Raw genomic sequence first — 20,141 nt, 5'->3', positions numbered from 1 at the left:
GCGGTGGGATGTTCCTGCTTGATGTGTCATTTCGAGGGGAACACATTTTCTGCAAGTAAAGTATCTTCTACTCGTAGGAAAGGCTCTTATAAGATTATGCAACTCAGTATCAAGTTTCAAGTTTATTTAAAAAAAAAAAAAAAAAAATTTTTATACCGCCTAATCAGTAAAAAGGTATTCTGTAAAGTACATTTATTAATTTATTTAGTCGATTTTCTAGCCTGTCCTCCCAGAAGAGCCCATAATAGGTTACAATTTTACATACTATGAGAGGCATAATCGAAAGGAATGTCTAAGTCCGTTTTCGTCTAAGTCGCAAGTCGTCCAAAGTAAAAAAAATAGCTTAGGACACATTTTTGAAAAATACATCCAAATTTTTTTTCCATTTTGAAAATCGTCTAACTATATGTCCTGCTGATCTGATCATCCATGCCGCTAAATCGTCCATCTTTATACCACATTTTCAACCAACTTTTCGTTCAAGTCAAAAGCGCCTAGAACAAGCCCTGTTGGACGTGGGAGGGGTCTGCAAAGTGATGGACCGAACACCCAGACATGGCATCTAAATAGTGGGGTACCTTACAGGGCACTGCTGTGAACTTCACAAAAGGGTGCCATGTCTTCATCTCACTACAGCTCCCTTATAGGGCATGGTGAGCCCCTCCAAACTACCTCCAGAATCCCCTAGACCCACTTATCTACCCCTCAATAGCCCTTATGGCTTCAGGAGCCACTTATATGCTAGTAAAAAAGGGTTTTGGGGGTGTATAGGGGAGTGCACATGTTTCAATATCAATGCAGTGATTACAGGGGCTTATGGGCATGGGTCCTCCTCTCTATGGGTCCCTAACCCACCCCCAAGACGATTTAAGACGCCTCTATGCAGCACGACTAGGCTTTCCTATGCCAGGCTGCCAGGTGATGATGTTCTGGAGGCACAATTTTCAAGTTGTGATTAATATTTTTATGTTGGGGGGGGTCAGTGATCACTGGGGTAGTGTGTGTGTGGGGGGGTGTCTGTATTATGTATTTGCAGTGCTTATTTGGTCACTTTAGATGTTTTTTTGTGACTTAGACCATGTTTTAAATGGTCTAAGTCGCAACATCCAAGTTCCGTCGATCCTGGGCTGTATAACTTTTGGTTATACATGCAGTACGACTAATTCTAAGCTGGCCCATGTCCTGTCCAACTCCCGCCCTCGACACTCCTCCCGAAACGCCCCGTTTAGCGACGGTCGTTCAGCGGCACCATGAAGGCCTAGGTCATTTAGAAATACGACCAAAACCCATTTTTATTATCGGCACGTGGACGTTCGTCCAAGTACTGACTTAGGCAGGTTTTGGACGTTTTTCTCTTTCAATTATGAACCCCATAGTGAAAGGATAGCTACCAAGTTACAAATTTACACCTAGCAAATATACAGAACAATCGATAAGACAATGGACGATAAGGCAATATGAGTCTAGCAGCTAGAGATACAGTACATTTATTGCATAGAGCAGTGATTCCCAACCCTGTCCTGGAGGAACACCAGGCCAATCGGGTTTTCAGGCTAGCCCTAATGAATATGCATGAGAGAGATTTGCATATGATGGAAGTGATAGGCATGCAAATTTGCTTCATGCATATTCATTAGGGCTAGCCTGAAAACCCAATTGGCCTGGTGTTCCTCCAGGACAGGGTTGGGAACCACTGGCATAGAGAACATAAGAAGCGCCATCTCCAGATCAGACCTTCGGTCCATCAAGTCCGGCGATCCGCACACGCAGAGGTCCTGGCGTAATTTTTAGTCACACTAGAAACAATACTAACAATAACAATCTTAAATAAATTACTACAGCAAAAAAAAATTTTTGCAAAAATGTTATAAGCCAAGTGGTGGAACTATCCTTTGAAAAACCATTTAAGTAAAGTGGAGAAAAAAGCCTCAACTAATTTTATATGCAGATGGCAACCCAATGAGTTTTTTTTAACCGTTCTTACTCTAGAGGCAAAAAAACCCTCCACTACTTCTCTAAATGAAATCTTTCAAAATAGGAAAATATTTCACCACTGTGCATAGGGAACAGGAAAAAGAACCTTCAGGAAGGTAACAGCTGTCGATGTAAGCCAGGATCGCAATCCAAAGACGCAACGATCTTACTGAAGTCACATTTCCGGCATTGAAGTCAAGACAAGGAACCGATGTCCAGATCCAACAAGGCACTTGTTTCACCAACGAATGGCTGCTTCAGGGAATTCCCTCCTATTCCTTCCACCTATTTTTAAAGTTTAAAGTCGTGGTTAAGGTTTTGGTTGGTTTCCCTTTCCCGATGTCAGTTTAAAGTTGATCATGTTGTGATCGCTCATCCCCAGCGGGACCGTGACTTCTACTTCTTTTGTCGGTCCCGTGAGACCACTTAGGACCAAGTCCAAGGTGGCGTTGCCTCTTGTCGGCTCTCTTACCATTTGTTCCAGGAAGCAATCTCCTAGTGCCTCCAGGAACTTGGCCTCCTTGCCGCAGTTGGAGGTTCCCAGGTTCCAGTCTATCTGCGTTTCTCGAGAGTGTATAGCTGCAACTTACCTAGGCGTTCTTCATATGGGAGATCCTTGAGTCCTGAGACCATCCTAGTGGCCATTCGCTGAACCGATTCCATTCTCAGCACATCCTTTCGATAGTGTGGCCTCCAAAATTGAACACAATATTCCAGATGGGGTCTCACCATGGACCTGTACAGCAGCATTATAACTTCAGACTTTCGGCTGACAAAATTTCTTTGGATGCAACCCAGCATTTGTCTAGCCTTGGATGAAGCTTTCTCCACTTGATTGGCAGTCTTCATATCTTCACTAATAATTACTCCCAGGTCCCGTTCTGCAACAGTTCTTGCTAAGGTCTCACCATTTCGGGTGTAAGTTCTGCATGGGTTTCCACTACCAAGGTGCATAACCTTGCACTTTTTGGCATTAAAACTCAGTTGCCAAATATTAGACCATTTTTCCAGTAAAAGTAGGTCCTGCGTCATAGTGTCGGGCACGGTTACTCTGCCCACTGCGTTGCACAGTTTAGCGTTATCGGCATAAAATGCAATTTTGCCTCAAAGTCCCTGAGGCAGGTCCTGTACAAAGATATTAAATAGGATTGGACCCAAGACCGAGCCCTGCGGCACTCCACTGATCACTTCCGACATTTCGGAGGGAGTACCATTTACCACAACCCTTTGAAGTCTGCCACTGAGCCAGTCTTTAACCCATGCAGTCAATGTTTCTCCTAATCCCGACAAACTCATCTTGTTCAATAACCTACGGTGTGGGACACTATCAAAAGCCTTACTGAAGTCCAAATACACGACATCCAGGGACTCTCCCTTATCTAGCTTCTTCGTTACCCAGTCAAAGAAGCTAATTAGATAGGATTGGCAGGACCTTACCTTTGTAAATCCGTGCTGGTGGGGATCCCTCAGCCTCCCCCGTCATTTAGAATTGTATTTAATTTGTATTTAATCAATGTTTCCATAAGTTTATACATTATTAATGTGAAACTGACCGGTCTGTAATTTGCTGTCTCTGACCTGCAACCCTTTTTGTGGAGCGGAATGTTGTCAGCTGTTTTCTAGTCCAATGGGACTTTTCCCGTGCTTAGGGAAAGATTGAAGAGCGCAGCTAACGGCTCCGCCAGGACATCTTTCAATTCCCTAAGCACTCTGGGGTGTAGTTTATCCGGTCCCATGACTTTGTTCTCCTTGAGCCTTGATAGTTCTTGGTAGACACTGCTGGCAGTAAATTCTGCACAATCTGTAGCTGTCTAATTTCTTTCTTTGATATGCCTTTATAAAAAGCGCTGCAGTAATCAATGCAAGAGATCACCAGTGAGTGGATGAAGGTTCTAGAAGTACAATCTGTACTGGAGAGGAGTCTTGTTTGATTGGGGCGGGGGTGGGGGGGGGTGGGGGGTGTAGTGTTAGGCCTTCTTTTATAGGAAAGATCATCATCTTAGATTTGTTGATGTTTAAGGATAGCTTAACCAAGTTTTAATTTTTTCTAATTTCTACTTTATGATATTTACTTCATCTGGATTATTAAGATCAATAGGATGGATTAATTCAGGGGTGTCCAATGTCGGTCCTCGAGGGCCGCAATCCAGTCGGGTTTTCAGGATTTCCCCAATGAATATGCATGAGATCTATTTGCATGCACTGCTTTCAATGCATATTCATTGGGGAAATCCTGAAAACCCGACTGGATTGCGGCCCTCGAGGACCGACATTGGACACCCCTGGATTAATTGGATGTCATCCACATACAAAGTCATCCAAGTGTGTTGCTATGTCCAGGTTTTCCCAGGGCATAATTTGGGCAGAGCAAGGATGGATCTATGTGTGTACACGCACTCTTATGCCTTCTTTGGAGTAAAGATAATTGATCACTAGTGTACCATTTGGGGTTATTGTAAGAGTTTCGTTCATAACAGCACCTAGACGCCTATGTCATCTTTATAAAATACATCCAATAATCGCTCAGTTCTAATATACAGTTTTAAAATTTTTCTTCTGGAGCCTCAGCGATGATACCCACGCTGATAAACAAAATCAATATCGGTTGGGATTTATACATCTAATCGTCACCAACTCTCACTGTTAATATTTTCACCAGTTTTCAAAGCTGACGTTAAAACACTGAAAAATGGTGAAAATATTAAAAGTGAGAGCTGGTGACGATTAGATGTATAAATCCCAACCGATATTGATTTTGTTTATCAGCGTGGGTATCATCGCTGAGGCCTCGAAAGAAAATTTAAAAAATTGTAAATTAAAAAACTGTATATGAGACCTGTGAGATTACTGGAAGTGTTTGCATTTGATTTGGTTCTAATAATTTGAATATTAAGTGCCAGTCGGATAGGATTGTCTTTATTGAAAGAAGCATTTTAGACTATTCATATAGGTGCCCTGTTTAAAAATCACTTCTGGCTGTACTATACCAAATACTGGTAACAGAGCTATCCATCACATGTTAATACGCTGCCCATATGAAGAAAAAGCTACATTAGAACACCAAAGCCTGTTTAATAAAGGACCCAGAAGATATTCTAGCATTTGGTATTAACCGTGGTCTAAGGGCTCCTTTTATGAAGGTGTACTAGCGTTTTTAATGCACGCACTGGATTAGCATGAGTTATAGTGCACGCTAGTCGAAAAAATACCGCCTGCTCAAGAGAAGGTGGCAGCGGCATTTTAGCGCTATTCCACATGTTAAGGCCCTAAAGCACCTTCGTAAAAGGAGCCCCAAATCACATTCAGAATAGGCACCAGGGCTATGAATCCCAAGTAGGGGATATTTTATTGCCCAGAACCTATAATTTCACTGTCAATACAGTGGATTTTTCCCATGTGAAGATCTCTCCAAGATCCTAAAATGTTTCTTTCGATAGCTCCTTATTCCAAAGCCCCTTTTAAAGATGAGTAAAGGCGCAAATTGGTTCATGTTTACTCTTTCATAAGGTACAAAGCTTAGGAAACGTTCAATGACGTTACTACATAGCACCGTCAAAAGAAATGTTGACTTCCACATTGGCCATGTTGAAATGGATGACCTTTGCCAATATAGGAAAACCAAGTGGAGGGAAATTAAGAAAAAATACCACAGGGCTTTTTATGGGAGTTGTGATGCCAGTTGACCTCTCATTTCTTCTGCAGTCCCAGATGGGGGAAGGGGGAGCTGAGGGTTTCTTGCATGTGCTGCCTTGTACTTGCAGAAGTAAGTTTCTTATAAGATACATGACTAGGACTCCATGAAACTGGGAGACCTTCATATATTCAGGGCTTCCAGGAGCACCTGGTGGCTAAAGAGTCTAGTTCCAGAGCTGCCAGGAGACCCAGTGCCTGAAGGAACATTTTAGGTCAATCCTGGCTTCTGGCAGTGATCCTTATGCATTTTGGAAGAAGCCAGGACTACAAATTCCACAATGCACAAGGATCAAGAACTCAGAACTGGCCAAAACTCTACCTCTAGAACCTGGCTAATCTGGCACTTCTGTAGCTCATCTTTTTCAAGCATGAGATCTTATTTCTTATTGATCACCTCATCCTCCCCTTCCTTTGGACAGATTTTACATCACCTCCTGCCAAGGGAGAGGACCCTTTCAGAAAAGACAATTTCCCTGAGGATCTTGGCTACTATTGCGAGATGAAAGACGGTGTGATTTATGTCTATGGCAGCAAGCAGGATGCAGATAAGCATAAACCCAAAGATCTGATATACCCAGATCTCAACTCCTTTGTGGATGACATGAATTTTTTAATTGCCCTCATTGCCCAGGGTCCTGTGTAAGTATTAAACATTACATGTAATAGCAGATTGTAGACAGGAAATCAGAGCTGTCTCTTCACACTTGGTCTCTTTGTTTTGTCAATAGCACCTCCTTTCTGGTACCAAATGATTAAGATGAGGGACAAATGGCCAAAAGCAGGAACCCTTCAAGTTTTCACTTTTTCTCAGCAGTGTAACATCTGACCTTCATACCATAAGAACATAAGAATTGCCACTGCTGGGTCAGACCAGTAGTCCATCGTGCCCAGCAGTCCATCCTCATGGTGGCCAATCCAGGTCCCTAGAACCTGGCCAAAACCCAAGGAGTAGCAACATTCTAAATAGAATCCCCAAGAGTAACAAGATTCCGGAATCCCCAGAGTAGCAACATTCCAGGACAAGCAGTGACTTCCCCAATGTCTTTCTCATAAGAACATAAGAATTGCCGCTGCTGGGTCAGACCAGTGGTCCATCGTGCCCAGCAGTCCATCCTCATGGTGACCAATCCAGGTCCCTAGAACCTGGCCAAAACCCAAGGAGTAGCAACATTCTAAATAGAATCCCCAAGAGTAACAAGATTCCGGAATCCCCAGAGTAGCAACATTCCAGGACAAGCAGTGACTTCCCCAATGTCTTTCTCATAAGAACATAAGAATTGCCGCTGCTGGGTCAGACCAGTGGTCCATCGTGCCCAGCAGTCCATCCTCATGGTGACCAATCCAGGTCCCTAGAACCTGGCCAAAACCCAAGGAGTAGCAACATTCTAAATAGAATCCCCAAAGAGTAACAAGATTCCGGAATCCCCAGAGTAGCAACATTCCAGGGCAAGCAATGACTTCCCCCATGTCTTTCTCATAAGAATATAAGAATTGCCGCTGCTGGGTCAGACCCGTGGTCCATCATGCCCAGCAGCCCGCTCCCGCGGCAGCCCTCTGGTCAAAGACCAGTGCCCTAACTGAAACTAACCTTACCTGCATACGTTCTGGTCCAGCAGGAACTTGTCCAACTTTGTCTTGAATCCCTGGAGGGTGTTTCCCCCTATAACAGCCTCCGGAAGAACGTTCCAGTTTTTCATCACTCTCTGGATGAAGAACTTCCGTATGTTCGTACAGAATCTATCCCCTTTCAACTTTAGAGTGCCTTCTCATTCTCCCTACCTTGGAGAGGGTGAACAACCGCCCTTATCTACTAAGTTTATTCCCTTCAGTACCAGTGCAAAGTATGTCTTATTCTTTCTGTCCAAGCCCCTCTCCCCCTCCCCCTCTCACCCTGCACTTAGCCTACCTCAGAGGGATGCAGTGGAATTGTACCCCATGCCATCCCTCCTCTCCCTCATTCCAGCTTCCCCCTTTATAGGATAAAGTCTAAAGTGGCTAGGGATCTTCAGCTTGGAGACAAGACGGCCCAGTGGAGATATGATCGAGGTCTATAAAATATGGAGTGGATTGGAATGGGTAGATGTGAATTGCTTGTTCACTCTTTCCCAAAATGCTAGGACTAGGGAGGGCATGCGATGAAGCTACTAAGTAGTAGATTTAAAACAAACCAGAGAAAATATTTCTTCACTCAACAAGTAATTAAACTCTGGAATTCATTGCCGGAGAATGCAGTGAAAGCGGTTAGCTTAACATGATTTTAAAAAACGTTTGGATAATTTCCTAAAATAGAAGTCCATTAGGCCTTTATTAACTGCTACTGTTATTAATTATTTCTATAGCGCAGCCCTGGACAGAGTCACAAGGAAACCCACTGCTTATTCCTAGGATAAGCAGCATAAAATCTGTTTTACTCCTTGGGATTGTGCCAGGAACTTGGGACCTGGGTTGGCCACGGTTGGGAAACTGGGCCCGATTGACCTTTGGTCTGTCCCGGTAAGGCAGCTCTTATGTTCTAATACTAGCTGAGTGCCAGTCTTTTCAGCACCTAAATTTCAACACTATTTATAGAATTTCCTCCCTCAGTGCAAATTCTATAACGGCAATTAAGTACGTATTTGCTGTTCTAGAACACTAGTGTAAGTCCACATTCACAGGCATGAGCATTCCTAGCTCCGTGGTGGATCTAAATGCAGCCGCTCTACATGTAACTGACAGTTTTCTAAAAGCTTAATGCAATAAGTGCTTGGCACGCCCCTGCCCCATCTAAGCCCCTCCCACACCCCTCTTGTAATTCTGCACTATAGAATAGAGAATGACACGGTGACAAAATTCATCACCGTTCCCGTCTCCAAGGATAACCGCGGGAAACCATCTTCATGCCATTCTTTAAGGAGAGAGGGAAGAATCGGAGTATGAATGGCCACAACCACTGACCCGCAAGCTTTGCTTTGAAGAATGCTGGTGTAGAAGGATTGAGATTGAAATAGACACTGAAGAATGGCAGTCTCTGGTATCCAGAGCAGATATTGTGATATCATAATGCCTCATTCCACCAGTGCCTAAGAGCCAATCACATCAGTGATGTCACAATGGCTTCATTATCCTTGGCTCACATAAGAATCAGAGTAGGAATGGCCACAACCACTGACCCATAAGCTTTGCTTTGACGAATGCTGGTGTAGAAGGACCGAGGTTGAAATAGACACTAGAAAATGACATGGGATTATTTCCCGCATTTATCCACGGGGACGGGAACGGTGATGAAATTTGTCACCGTGTCATTCTCTACTATAGAACACAGGCATTAACATTATGGAATAGTGGAATTATGCTTGTAAATTATATGTAGGAACGAGGAAGTAGGATGGGACAGTGGACCTTCCACTCATGCACCAAAGCCAAAAGACCAGACCAAAGTCAACAGAATGTCGCGAAGCTGTTTATTCAAATCCAAAAGGAACAGTTCAAACCCCTCACAGTACTGTGTTTCGGTATGAATAACACGCCTGCATCAGGGGTACTAGGAATAAAAATAAATAAAAACAAATGATAAAATATGATACCATAATTGCAATAGGACAGAAAAACAGGACAGAAAAACGTCATGAGAAGTAGAAGGAACAACAGAAAAATACATCGGAAATATGCATCAAAAATATATATCAAGAGAGATACATCAAAGAGGATATACTATATACGCAGGGCTGTATACCCCAGGCCCGCCCAGTTCTGCCAATCCCTGCCCTAATCCCGCCCTAGCCCTGCTGCCTGCTCTTGTCCGCAAATTGTGTCAGCAAGGAGGAAGTCCGCGCATGCCTGCCCAATGCGATTTCAGGAGGCTTTTCAAAACCCGGACAAAGTACCGGGTTTTGTAGAGTCGTCCAGATCCCAACCTGGTCTGGTCCTTTGTCTTTGGTGCATGAGTGGAAGGTCCATTGTCCCGTCCCACTTCCTCGCTCCTGCTTTTGCTTTCGTGGTTTTCTTTCCTTGCGGTTCTTTCTGTAAACCAGTGGTTCCCAGCCCTGTCCTGGAGGACCACCGGGCCAGTAGGGTTTTTGGGATAGCCCTAATGAATATGCATGAGAGAGATTTGCATATAATGGAGGAGACAGGCATGCAAATCTGCCCCATGCATATTCATTAGGGCTATCCCAAAAACCCCACTGGCCCGATGGTCCTCCAGGACAGGGTTGGGAACCACTGCTGTAAACAATATATGCCAATGAACTCCGATAATTGCTGTAAGGTGTGGGGGGCAGACCAGCACCTCTTCCCCTCTAAATAACTCTTTGGCTCTTTGCCAGTATGAGCAGCATCTCCAACCCGCTGCTCTCCGGCCACAGCTCTCCCTCTGATGTCACTTCCTGATCCCGCAGGTTGGAGATGCTGCACGTGCCGGAGAAAAATTAAAGAGGGAAGGGGCTTGCGTGGCGGGGGGGAGTAGGAAAGGAGAGGGGTGAGAAAAGGGCTGGGTGCCTCCTATCCCCGCCATTAACGTACCGGGCTTACACACACAACTGACGCTGTTCTAGAACCTGGAAGCACACTTTTACTTGCAAAGCGCAAAAAACGTGCACACAAGATTAGGGGGACCGTGTGCACCTCTGTGCAAAGAATGCGCACTATTATTGGTGAACAGCATTTCATCACAAACAGTCCATCTCTAGTATGGGTTTATGGTTTGTTGGGGATTTGCTAATACCGCTTCATTTGCATAGGCGAACCATTCACAGTTAAAAGTACATAAATATACAGAAAAGGAAAGAAACCCCAAAGTACCCTAGGAAAGATGCAATTGTGGCAGACTCATTCACAATTTAATAGGATAGGAAAGAAGGAGTTAAGAAAGCCACAAGACTCTCCTTTGTTTATGCAAAAGCATTGCTGAAATAATCGCTTTTCAGAAGTTTTCGGAAAGCATTATAGGTTTGCTTGGAGCAAAAGCTTGAGGTAACATAGAAACATAGAAGATGACGGCAGATAAGGGCCATAGCCCATCAGGTCTGCCCACTCTACTGACCCACCCCCAAGTCTACTATCCTAGGGATCCCACTCCTGGTGACAGGTTCATTTGGCTTAATCCTCTAAGGGATCCCACATGGGCATCCCATTTGCTCTTAAATTCTTGCACCCTGTTTGCCTCGATCACCTGCACCGGGAGCTCGTTCCAAGGATCAACCACTCTCGCGGTGAAGAAATATTTCCTGGAGTCGCCATGAAATTTCCCGCCCCTGAGTTTGAGCGGATGTTATTTCAAAGTCCAGGGTCAAAAATACCCCACTTAGAGTATTGTGTTCAGTTCTGGAGGCTGCATCTTGCTAAGAACGTAAAAAGACATGAGGAAGGTGCCGAAAATTGTATAAGGCTTGTGTCAAAAGACAATAATAATATTAATAACTTTATTTTTATATACTGCAATACCACAAACTTGTCAGAGCGGTTTACAGAGGAAGAGACTGTATACAGACAGTGATATTACAAAAAAACTTTCAAAATTACATTAACATGGTAAGATTAATCAAATTTTTCCTGGAAGTGTTTTAGAAGTGCATCATGGTAGAAATGGAAATTTGTTACAAGAAGAGACTGGAAGACCTGAATATGTACACTCTCGAGGAGAGGAGGGACAGAGGCGATATGACATAGATGTTTAAATACTTGAATGGTATTAATATAGAAACAAATTTTTCCCGGTGAAGGAAAATGGGAAAACTGGAGGAAATGCGTGGTTTACCCTTAGGAATTAATGTTAGAAAATTATTTTTCACAGAGTTAGAATGCCCTCCCGAGGAAGTGGCGGGGACAAAACCAGTGAGGGAATTCAAAAAGGTGTGGGATGAACACAGAGGATCTCTAATTCGAAAATGAAGGGTTGTACAAATGTTTGATGTCTCAAGTGGTGCTTACATGGCGACTCCAGCTGTGAAGAACTAAGGCTGGTACTGAGCAATTTGGTTTAGGCTGGACTGGAGAGGGCTTTGACTGAAACTCCAGTAATTTTGAATGCGAGGACAGTGCGGGGCAGACTTTTACAGTCTGGGTCCCAGAAATATCCAAGAAAGCCAATTTACGCCCCTTTTACGAAGCCATATTAGGCTTTTTTATCACCGGCCATGGCGGTGTTAACTCCGACACTCATGGAATTCCTATGAGCGTCGGAGTTAACACTGCACGGCCGGCGATAAAAAAGCCTTACGCAGCTTCATATAAGGGGGAGGGGGTTATCAAGAATTGATAAGGAATGTCACTGCTGAGCGGACTGGATGGAGGGGCAGCGAAAGATGATCAATATAAATATGCAATATTTTTCTCCTTAGTAAAACGTATTCCCACCGTCGTCTGAAGTTTCTCTCCTCCAAGTACCAGGTCCATGAGATGCTCAATGAAATGGCAGAGTTGAAGGAATTGAAAAACAATCCACACAGGGATTTTTACAACTGCAGAAAGGTAAAAGGACTTTTTTTTTGTAAATATTAACAAGATGTCACTAAGAGCTACCTTACTGAAAGAAAGCCTCCTATTTGAACAGTAGCCATGGGGGCAATAATTTAGCTTTGTAATGACTTTGGGGGTAATTCTCAGCTGGCTCAATTGCGCCTGGAAACTCAGAGTCAGCTCTAACCGGGTACCAACACTGAATATCCAGGCAGTCAGCAGCCTGCTAGGAGTAACACAGGTATCACCGATTTTACTAAGGAAAAAAATATTGCATATATATGTTAATCATCTTTCTCCAGCCCTGGACCCAGTTAACTTTAGACAGTATTTTTAGTTGCCCTAGGGCAGAGGTAGGCAATTGAGAGCCGGTGCCAGGTCAGGTTTTCAGGATATCCACAATGAATATGTATGAGATGGATTTGCATGCACTGCCTCCTTGAGATGCAAATCTATCTCATGCATATTTATTGTGGATATCCTGAAAACCTGACCTGGCTCCGGCTCTCGAGGACCGGAATTGCCTACCTCTGGCACCGAATATTGCTGAGATGTTCAGCAATGCGAACCTTAATGACTCTCGTTGTCTGACCTATGTAATGTTTACCACATGGGCATATAATACAATATACCACGGCCTGAGAAGTACAGTCGGTGCCAGTTTTTAGAAAAAAACCTCTTTCCCTTAGTACCAGGTATTGTCAAATGGTCAGTGCTCAAGACCTGCTGGCAGTACGTACAATGCCCACATTGGGTATGAGGAGCCAAGTCCTCATCATCTCTAACACCCTTGTGTTTCAATATCTCTGCCAAATTACGGCCTTGAGTAAACGCAAACGGAGGTATTTTTTTGAAAACCTGCATGCACCTGAAGCACTGACCAATGCTTGACAATAATCTGCCGAATATTATGACTAAGGTTGGAGAAAGGCAACACACACACTAAATCATGGTCATCTTGATGCTGCTTGAGTTGAAATAACCATTCCCGCTGGCAACAGTGGGCTCTTTTCCAGGCTCGTTTGACTACCCGAGACGGGTACCCACGCTCCATGAATTTATCATACATCATCCTGGCCTGCTCCTGAAAATCAACACAAACCCCCTTCCCTTTCCCAGTACCTTTTTAACTTCTCTGGTGTAAGAAGCATGCCCACATCGGTGGCGGCTCGCCCTTTGATGTCACTTCCTAGGAGCAGGTCCCGGAAGTGACATCGGAGAGAGTGCTGATGCCGTCACGGTCAGCAAGCTCATCCTGGGGAAATAAAAAAGGCACGGGGGAAGGCAAGGGGTGTGCGCATGCAGAAGGAGAGGAGTTGGGGGGAGAAGTAGAGAAGAGGAGGAGTGCCACATCCTTAGGAAGACCGTGCCTGGGGCGGACGGCCCCCGCTTCCTACGCCACTGCTAATAAGTGTTGTAATGTAAACTGTTGGTATCAGTGAGGCCTTATTCATAAGCAAGGTGAATAAAATGGCCATAATTATAGTTAGATTCTAGGCAAGAGTGCCGAAACCATTAGAGAATGACACGGGGATAAATTTTTCTCCATCCCCGCGGGAACTCATTTTCCCATCCCGTTGAGTTCTTTTCCTGTCCCTGCCCCATTCCTACAAGCTCCATCCTCATCTACACAAGCCTCAAACACTTTCAAATCCTAAGTAGCGACATTCTAGAGCTCAGATTGTGATGTCATAATGTCTCATTCCACCAATGCCTAAGCTCCGTCCTCATCCACACAAGCCTCAAACACTTTAAAATCATAAGTAGGAACATTCTAGAGCTCCGATTGTGATGTCATAATGCCTCATTCCACCAATGCCAAAGTCCCTCCATCGACACAAGCCTCAAACACTTTAGAATCATGTGTTCAAGGCTTGTGCGGTTAAGGCAGAGCTAATAGGAATGGGGCAGGGACAGGGACAGCGACAAAACTCACGGAGATGGGACGGTGAAATTTGTCCCCGTGTCATTCTCTAGAAACCATCCACTACATTTGGGATTAGGAAGGAAGATTTTCCACTGTGTCACAGAATGGGCAACAAATTTTGTTTGAAGGGATGCTATAATTTTTTCCTCTGGACTACTACAGAGTGAAAAGGTGAGGAGGGGGCTGGTCTCAGCAGATCTGTGGTCATCTTTGTACCAACAAGGGTATGCGACTATTTTTGTATTCTCTGCCTTTTCCAGGTGGACACTCATATTCACGCTGCTGCCTGCATGAGCCAGAAGCATCTCTTGCGCTTCATTAAGAAGACTTTCCGCTTGGATTCAGAACGTGTGGTCTACTGCGCCAAGGGTAAAGAAATGACGTTGAATGAACTCTTCCAAATGTTAAAGCTCCACCCTTACGACCTGACCGTGGATTCGCTGGACGTCCATGCCGTAAGCAGCGCTCCTCTTCCTATAGGCTAAGGCTCTTTACACCTGCATTGTGAGGTCATAGAGCTTTATGGTTCTAGAAACATGATGGCAGATAAAGGCCAAATGGCCCATCCAGAGCATCCACTATCTCCTCCTCTCCCTATTGGCTAAGGCTCTTAACATTTGCATCTCCTCTTCCTATAGGCTAAGGCTCTTTACACCTGCATTGTGAGGTCATAGAGCTTTATGGTTATAGAAACATAGAAACATGATGGCAGATAAAGGCCAAATGGCCCATCCAGAGCATCCACTATCTCCTCCTCTCCCTATTGGCTAAGGCTCTTAACATTTGCATCTCCTCTTCCTATAGGCTAAGGCTCTTTACACCTGCATTGTGAGGTCATAGAGCTTTATGGTTATAGAAACATGATGGCAGATAAAGGCCAAATGGCCCATCCAGAGCATCCACTATCTCCTCCTCTCCCTATTGGCTAAGGCTTTTAACATTTGCATCTCCTCTTCCTATAGGCTAAGGCTCTTTACACCTGCATTGTGATGTTATAGAGCTTTATGGTTAAAGAAACATGATGGCAGATAAGGGCCAAATGTAGTGTGACCATATGGCTCCAGAAAAAAGGGGACGGATTGAGACATCCGGGTTTTACTTCCATTGAAAGCAATGGAAGTAAGGAGAACAGATTGAGACATCTTGGTTGCTTTCAATGGAAGTAAAACCCGGATGTCTCAATCCGTCCCCTTTTTTCTGCCTTTGCTTTGCAGAAGTGGCTTAAGCAGAGCTGAAATTCTGAGTAGTAATACCACCAGCCGTACAAGACTTCATGAATCTTGATTTTTGTTCTAGGTTTAAGCTTATTACATTTGTTTGTGTTCCTGAAAATTGGCCTATATGACCTTTTCATAGTATGTCATGTAACTTGTTTCTTCTAGGGACGTCAAACCTTTCAACGGTTCGACAAATTTAACGCTAAATACAATCCAGTGGGAGCAAGTGAGCTGCGAGATCTTTACATGAAGACAGATAATTTTATTGATGGCGAATATTTTGCTACCATCATCAAGGTTAGGGGCTTTTCATTCCTTTTCTGCTTTGGGGAGGACTTCAATGGGTGGGATGGTGTAGATGGGCTGGAGTGAGCTTTGACGGAGACTTCAGTAGTTGGAACCTTACTGCACGGGAGGAGGGCTCTCGGAGGAAGGAGTGGGCCAGGCCTGTGGCGATGAATAAGGGCCAACGCACAGCCATTTTTTTCTACTGCAATTTTTCGTGACACATTTTTCTTCCCTTTTCTACCATGGACCCCCGATGAAGGTTGTCCGAAACATGGACCGTGTTGGGTCCCCTGTTTGGTAAAAAGGTTTTTAGATATACTTTGGTTGTCACAATAAATTTTGCCTATATCATTGTACATATCTGCAGTTTTGGTTTGTTTGTTCCTGGTTGGTTTTTTTCACTGCAGACAAGGTTGGACCTTCCTTTTTCTTTGGTTTTGTTGCTTAGTCAATTTAGTTACGCACGCATGTCAAATAGCGCACAATTTTGCATGCAGAAATTCATGTGCGATTTATAGAATTCTCCTGTAAATGCTGGAGAATGCAATCTTGGAAATGAATGTCAACTGTGCCCTTTAAAGTATTTCTCCGCTAGTCAGCCTACTTCCTATTGTCTTCTTGTTAATGGCCTCGAATCAATGGCCACACCCTGACATCAGCGAAGAGATTAAATTGCCATCCATGTCTACTGACATAACAGGAAATGTACCTGAAAAGGAAACAAGCTTGATTCCGGAATCTATCAAAACAGTGCAACCATCTGCAGGAAATTCTGGAGGGCCAGATGTGCTGAAGGATTTTTCTATTGTGTGTGTATGGGGGGGGGGGGGGGAGCTGGCCCATAGATAAAGATCCATCTGAAGGTTACTCAAAGAACATAAAACATCTTTTCTGAATGGAGTTTACATATTCATTTTTACTGCTCTTTAGGAAGTTGGCTCTGACTTTGAAGACGCAAAGTATCAATATGCAGAACCTCGCCTCTCCATTTATGGGCGTTCCCCGGCAGAATGGACAAATCTTGCCAAGTGGTTCACCAAGCACAGAGTCTACTCCCCAAACATGAAGTGGATGGTACAAGTCCCTAGAATTTAGTGAGTACTTTATTTCTCTATGTCTTGGAACATGACCCTACATTATGGGGCTAATTCTATAACCAAGAGCTTATGTGAACTGTCCAAAAAGAGGCCTGTTTAATCATAGCTCAATATATTAAATAGCTCACAAAACGGTCGGGCTGAAAAATGCATACGTATGTAAACTAACCAACCAGATAAAAACCCAAGTGAGATGACCATCGTATGTCAAAGTGTCAGGGTCCCTAGACCTTGATTTCCACTTATAGTATTTATATATCAAGATCAAATCAATGAAAATGGCTGATCTTATCCAGCTTCAGTGGAGCCTCTGTGCAGGGTTACCATATGGCTCCAGAGAAAGGAGGACGGATTGAGACATCCGGGTTTTACTTCCATTGCTTTCAATAGAAGTTAAGCCCAGATGTCTCTACTTGTCCTCTTTACTGCCATTGCTTTCAGTAGAAGTAAAACCAGGATGTCTCAATCCGTCCTCCTTTTTCTGGAGCCATTTGGTAACCCTACTCTGCAGCACAGACCATGGAAGAAGCAACTAAGTGACTAGTCACACACACAAGGACTAATGTCAGCTGCACTTGCTTATGACATATACCCTTTTGGGGGACAGTTCTATAAAGATCACCCAAATTTGGGCATTAAAATGCAGGGTGTTGAGCATGATATCACCCTGCACCCCTCCCCTTCTCAGTGTGATTTTGGATTTAGGATTTTGCCACCCCTGTCTAGACATTTGTTGGTGACATGCCATCCAGAGCCCTCTCCTTCCATCAAGCTCAAGAAAGTAGGACATCTATGAAACAGAAACCCAACATAAACCCTGGACTTCCAGTTCCCTAGCAATGGGTGCATAGGTAGAAAATAGAACACGCGGAACGCAGAGTGCACTCATGTCCATTAGTGTTTGCTAAGCTTTTGTGAAAAGGTCCCTTATGAATTAAGAAAAGCAATTTTTATCTATTATGTTACATGATGAGGATTAGAATCCAGCAAAGCAGCCATTACGTTATTTTATCAGTGAAAATGTTGTTCCTATTTGTATTCCCATTTGTTGCTGTTCATGGACTAGCCACCAGATGGGGCTATAGGTATAAGCTGAAGCCAGTGCCTTCCCGCCCTTGCATTTAATTCCCTAGATCCTGGATGCAACTCCCCAGTGTAGTTTTATGAGCTCAGACCCTTAAAGTAGCAGTATGATAGAAGCAGGGTGGTCTTTTGGGGTGCGTGACCTGTGTGGTTGCACAGTGGACCATCCACAAGGGGGTGCCATCACTTTCCTGAGGCCTCCGGGGATGAAACATTCCTTCTTCCTTCTCTTGCAGGCAGTAAGGGGGGGAATGGAATGCCCCAGGCACTATCTTGGTGGGGGAGTCAGCCCTTTTTCACCCCCCCCCCGGTACCACACTCGTGCCCTCCCTTTCAGACCCCCATACCTCTTTAAAATCTTCACCAGCACAAGCAACTACTCTGGCCTGCTGCTTGTGCCAACCTGGCTTCCTCTGAAATTACTTCAAGGTCACGGGGCCAGGAAGTGACATCAGAGGGAAAGCTAGTGCGAGCAGCAGGCTGGAGAAGCTGCTCACGCTGGGTGAAGATTTAAAGAGGTACGGGGTGGGAAGGCGGAAGTGTGTGTTGAGGAAAGAGTGGGGGAGGGGTGGAGAGGAGGGTGCAGGTGGTCACCAACTACCCTCGCTGCGCCATTGCAGAACTGCACCTTCCTTCTCATGTTAACCTATGGTGCTGCCCATGACCCAAGCAGATTTCTGCCACAGAGCAGTGGCATAGTAAGGGGGATGCAGGGGGGATGTCCGCCCCAGGCATGGTCTTCCTAAGGGCATGGCACCCCTCCTCCTCTCCACCCCCTGCTCCTCACCTTGCCTGTGCACCCCTTGCCTTGCCTTCCCCACCATGAGGTTGCTGCCCGCGTTGGCATTGGCGCTCTCTCTGATGTCGCTTCTGGGACCCACACCTAGGAAGTGAGGTCAAAGGGCGAGCCGACACAAACGGGGGCATGCTGCTCATGCCAGAGATGTTAAAAAGGGAAGGGAGCGGGGGAGGGGTGCCACCACCCCAGGCGCTGCTCACCCTTACTACACCACGGCCACAGAGTCATCCCCTCTTCTGCTGCAACCTGTGGGCCGTTTTGCTTCCCGTGGCTAGGCCTGAATGAGAGCGGGATTGCAGCTGGATATTTTCAAACCATCTCTCAAGCCTCTCTTCTTTTTTTCTATATGCTGGGTTTTGAAAACCGTCCGGGTAAATCTGGATGTCTGGTAACCCTAGGAATGGGTGACCCGGGGCCATAATTATGAATTGTCACACCGGTGCCATTTAGGCTAGAGCACTGTCCTGGGAGCTCCCCAGCCAGTCAGGTTTTCAGGATATCTACAATGAATATTCATGGGAGAGATTTGCAAGTCTCTCATGAATACTCATTGTGGATACCCTGAAAACCTGACTGGCTGGGGAGTCCCCAGGACAGGTTTGGGAACCACTGGGCTAAATCACTGGTTCTCAATCCAGTCCTTGGAACACAGATACCAACGATGAATATGCATGAGATAAATTTGCATGCACTACCTCCAATGTTTGGAAACTTATGTCATGCATATTTATTGTGGATAGATAGAAAACACACATATTACCACGCTTGTTAAAGAAAAGTCATTTTATTAAAATATCTGACATGGCCACGTTTTGCCCTGAGGTTGCATCAGTTGTATAGCATCACAAAACATTCATACGTCAAACAGAAATCAATTTCAGTGCTTCAGTAAGTAATAAAATCAGCAACTGGACGTTTGCACTCAAATCTCCAAAATAAGATCAAAGAATATAATTATGAAGCACAAAAACCCAAACTGACATTTGTGAAATGCAGATAATGCTGTTGCTTTAGGGTCCTGTGTAGATAATGGAACGGGGACACATTTTTCCCTGTCCCATCCCTGAGAGTTCTTTTCCTATCCCTGCCCCATTCCTACAAGCTCCGTCCTCAACTGCAGAAGCCTCAAACACTTTAAAATCCTAAGTGGCGACATTCTAGAGCTCAGATTGTGATGTCATAATGCCTCATTCCACCCATGCCTAAGCTCCGTCCTCATCTGCACAAGCCTCAAACGCTTCAAAATCCTAAGTAGCAACATTCTAGAGCTCTGATTGTGATGTCATAACGCCTCATTCCACCAATGCCTAAGCTCCGTCCTCACCTGCACAAGCCTCAAATGCTTTAAAATCATAAGTAGCAACATTCTAGAGCTCAGATTGTGATGTCATAACGCCTCATTCTACCAATGCCTAAGCTCCGTCCTCACCTGCACAAGCCTCAAATCCTTTCAAATCATAAGTAGCAACATTCTAGAGCTCAGATTGTGATGTCATAATGCCTCATTCCACCAATGCCTAAGCTCCGTCTTCATCTGCACAAGCCTCAAACGCTTCAAAATCCTAAGTAGCAACATTCTAGAGCTCTGATTGTGATGTCATAATGCCTCATTCCACCAATGCCTAAGC

General features: G+C 44.6%; 1 protein-coding gene across 1 annotated transcript in view; it reads left to right on the top strand.

Moving 5' to 3' along the window:
- AMPD1 (adenosine monophosphate deaminase 1) overlaps positions 1-20,141 on the top strand; it is a 62,209-nt gene that overhangs the window by 22,006 nt on the left and 20,062 nt on the right. The window contains exons 6-10 of the mRNA XM_033917389.1: positions 6,087-6,306; positions 11,985-12,114; positions 14,290-14,484; positions 15,412-15,543; positions 16,465-16,628. Coding sequence (XP_033773280.1) covers positions 6,087-6,306; positions 11,985-12,114; positions 14,290-14,484; positions 15,412-15,543; positions 16,465-16,628 — 841 coding nt within the window. The remainder of the gene's footprint in view (positions 1-6,086; positions 6,307-11,984; positions 12,115-14,289; positions 14,485-15,411; positions 15,544-16,464; positions 16,629-20,141) is intronic.

This window comes from Geotrypetes seraphini, chromosome 13 (genome assembly GCF_902459505.1).
Source record: "Geotrypetes seraphini chromosome 13, aGeoSer1.1, whole genome shotgun sequence".
Lineage (NCBI taxonomy): Eukaryota > Metazoa > Chordata > Amphibia > Gymnophiona > Dermophiidae > Geotrypetes > Geotrypetes seraphini.
The sequence above is the reverse complement of the archived record's forward strand: the minus strand, read 5'-3'. Positions and strand labels throughout refer to the sequence as shown.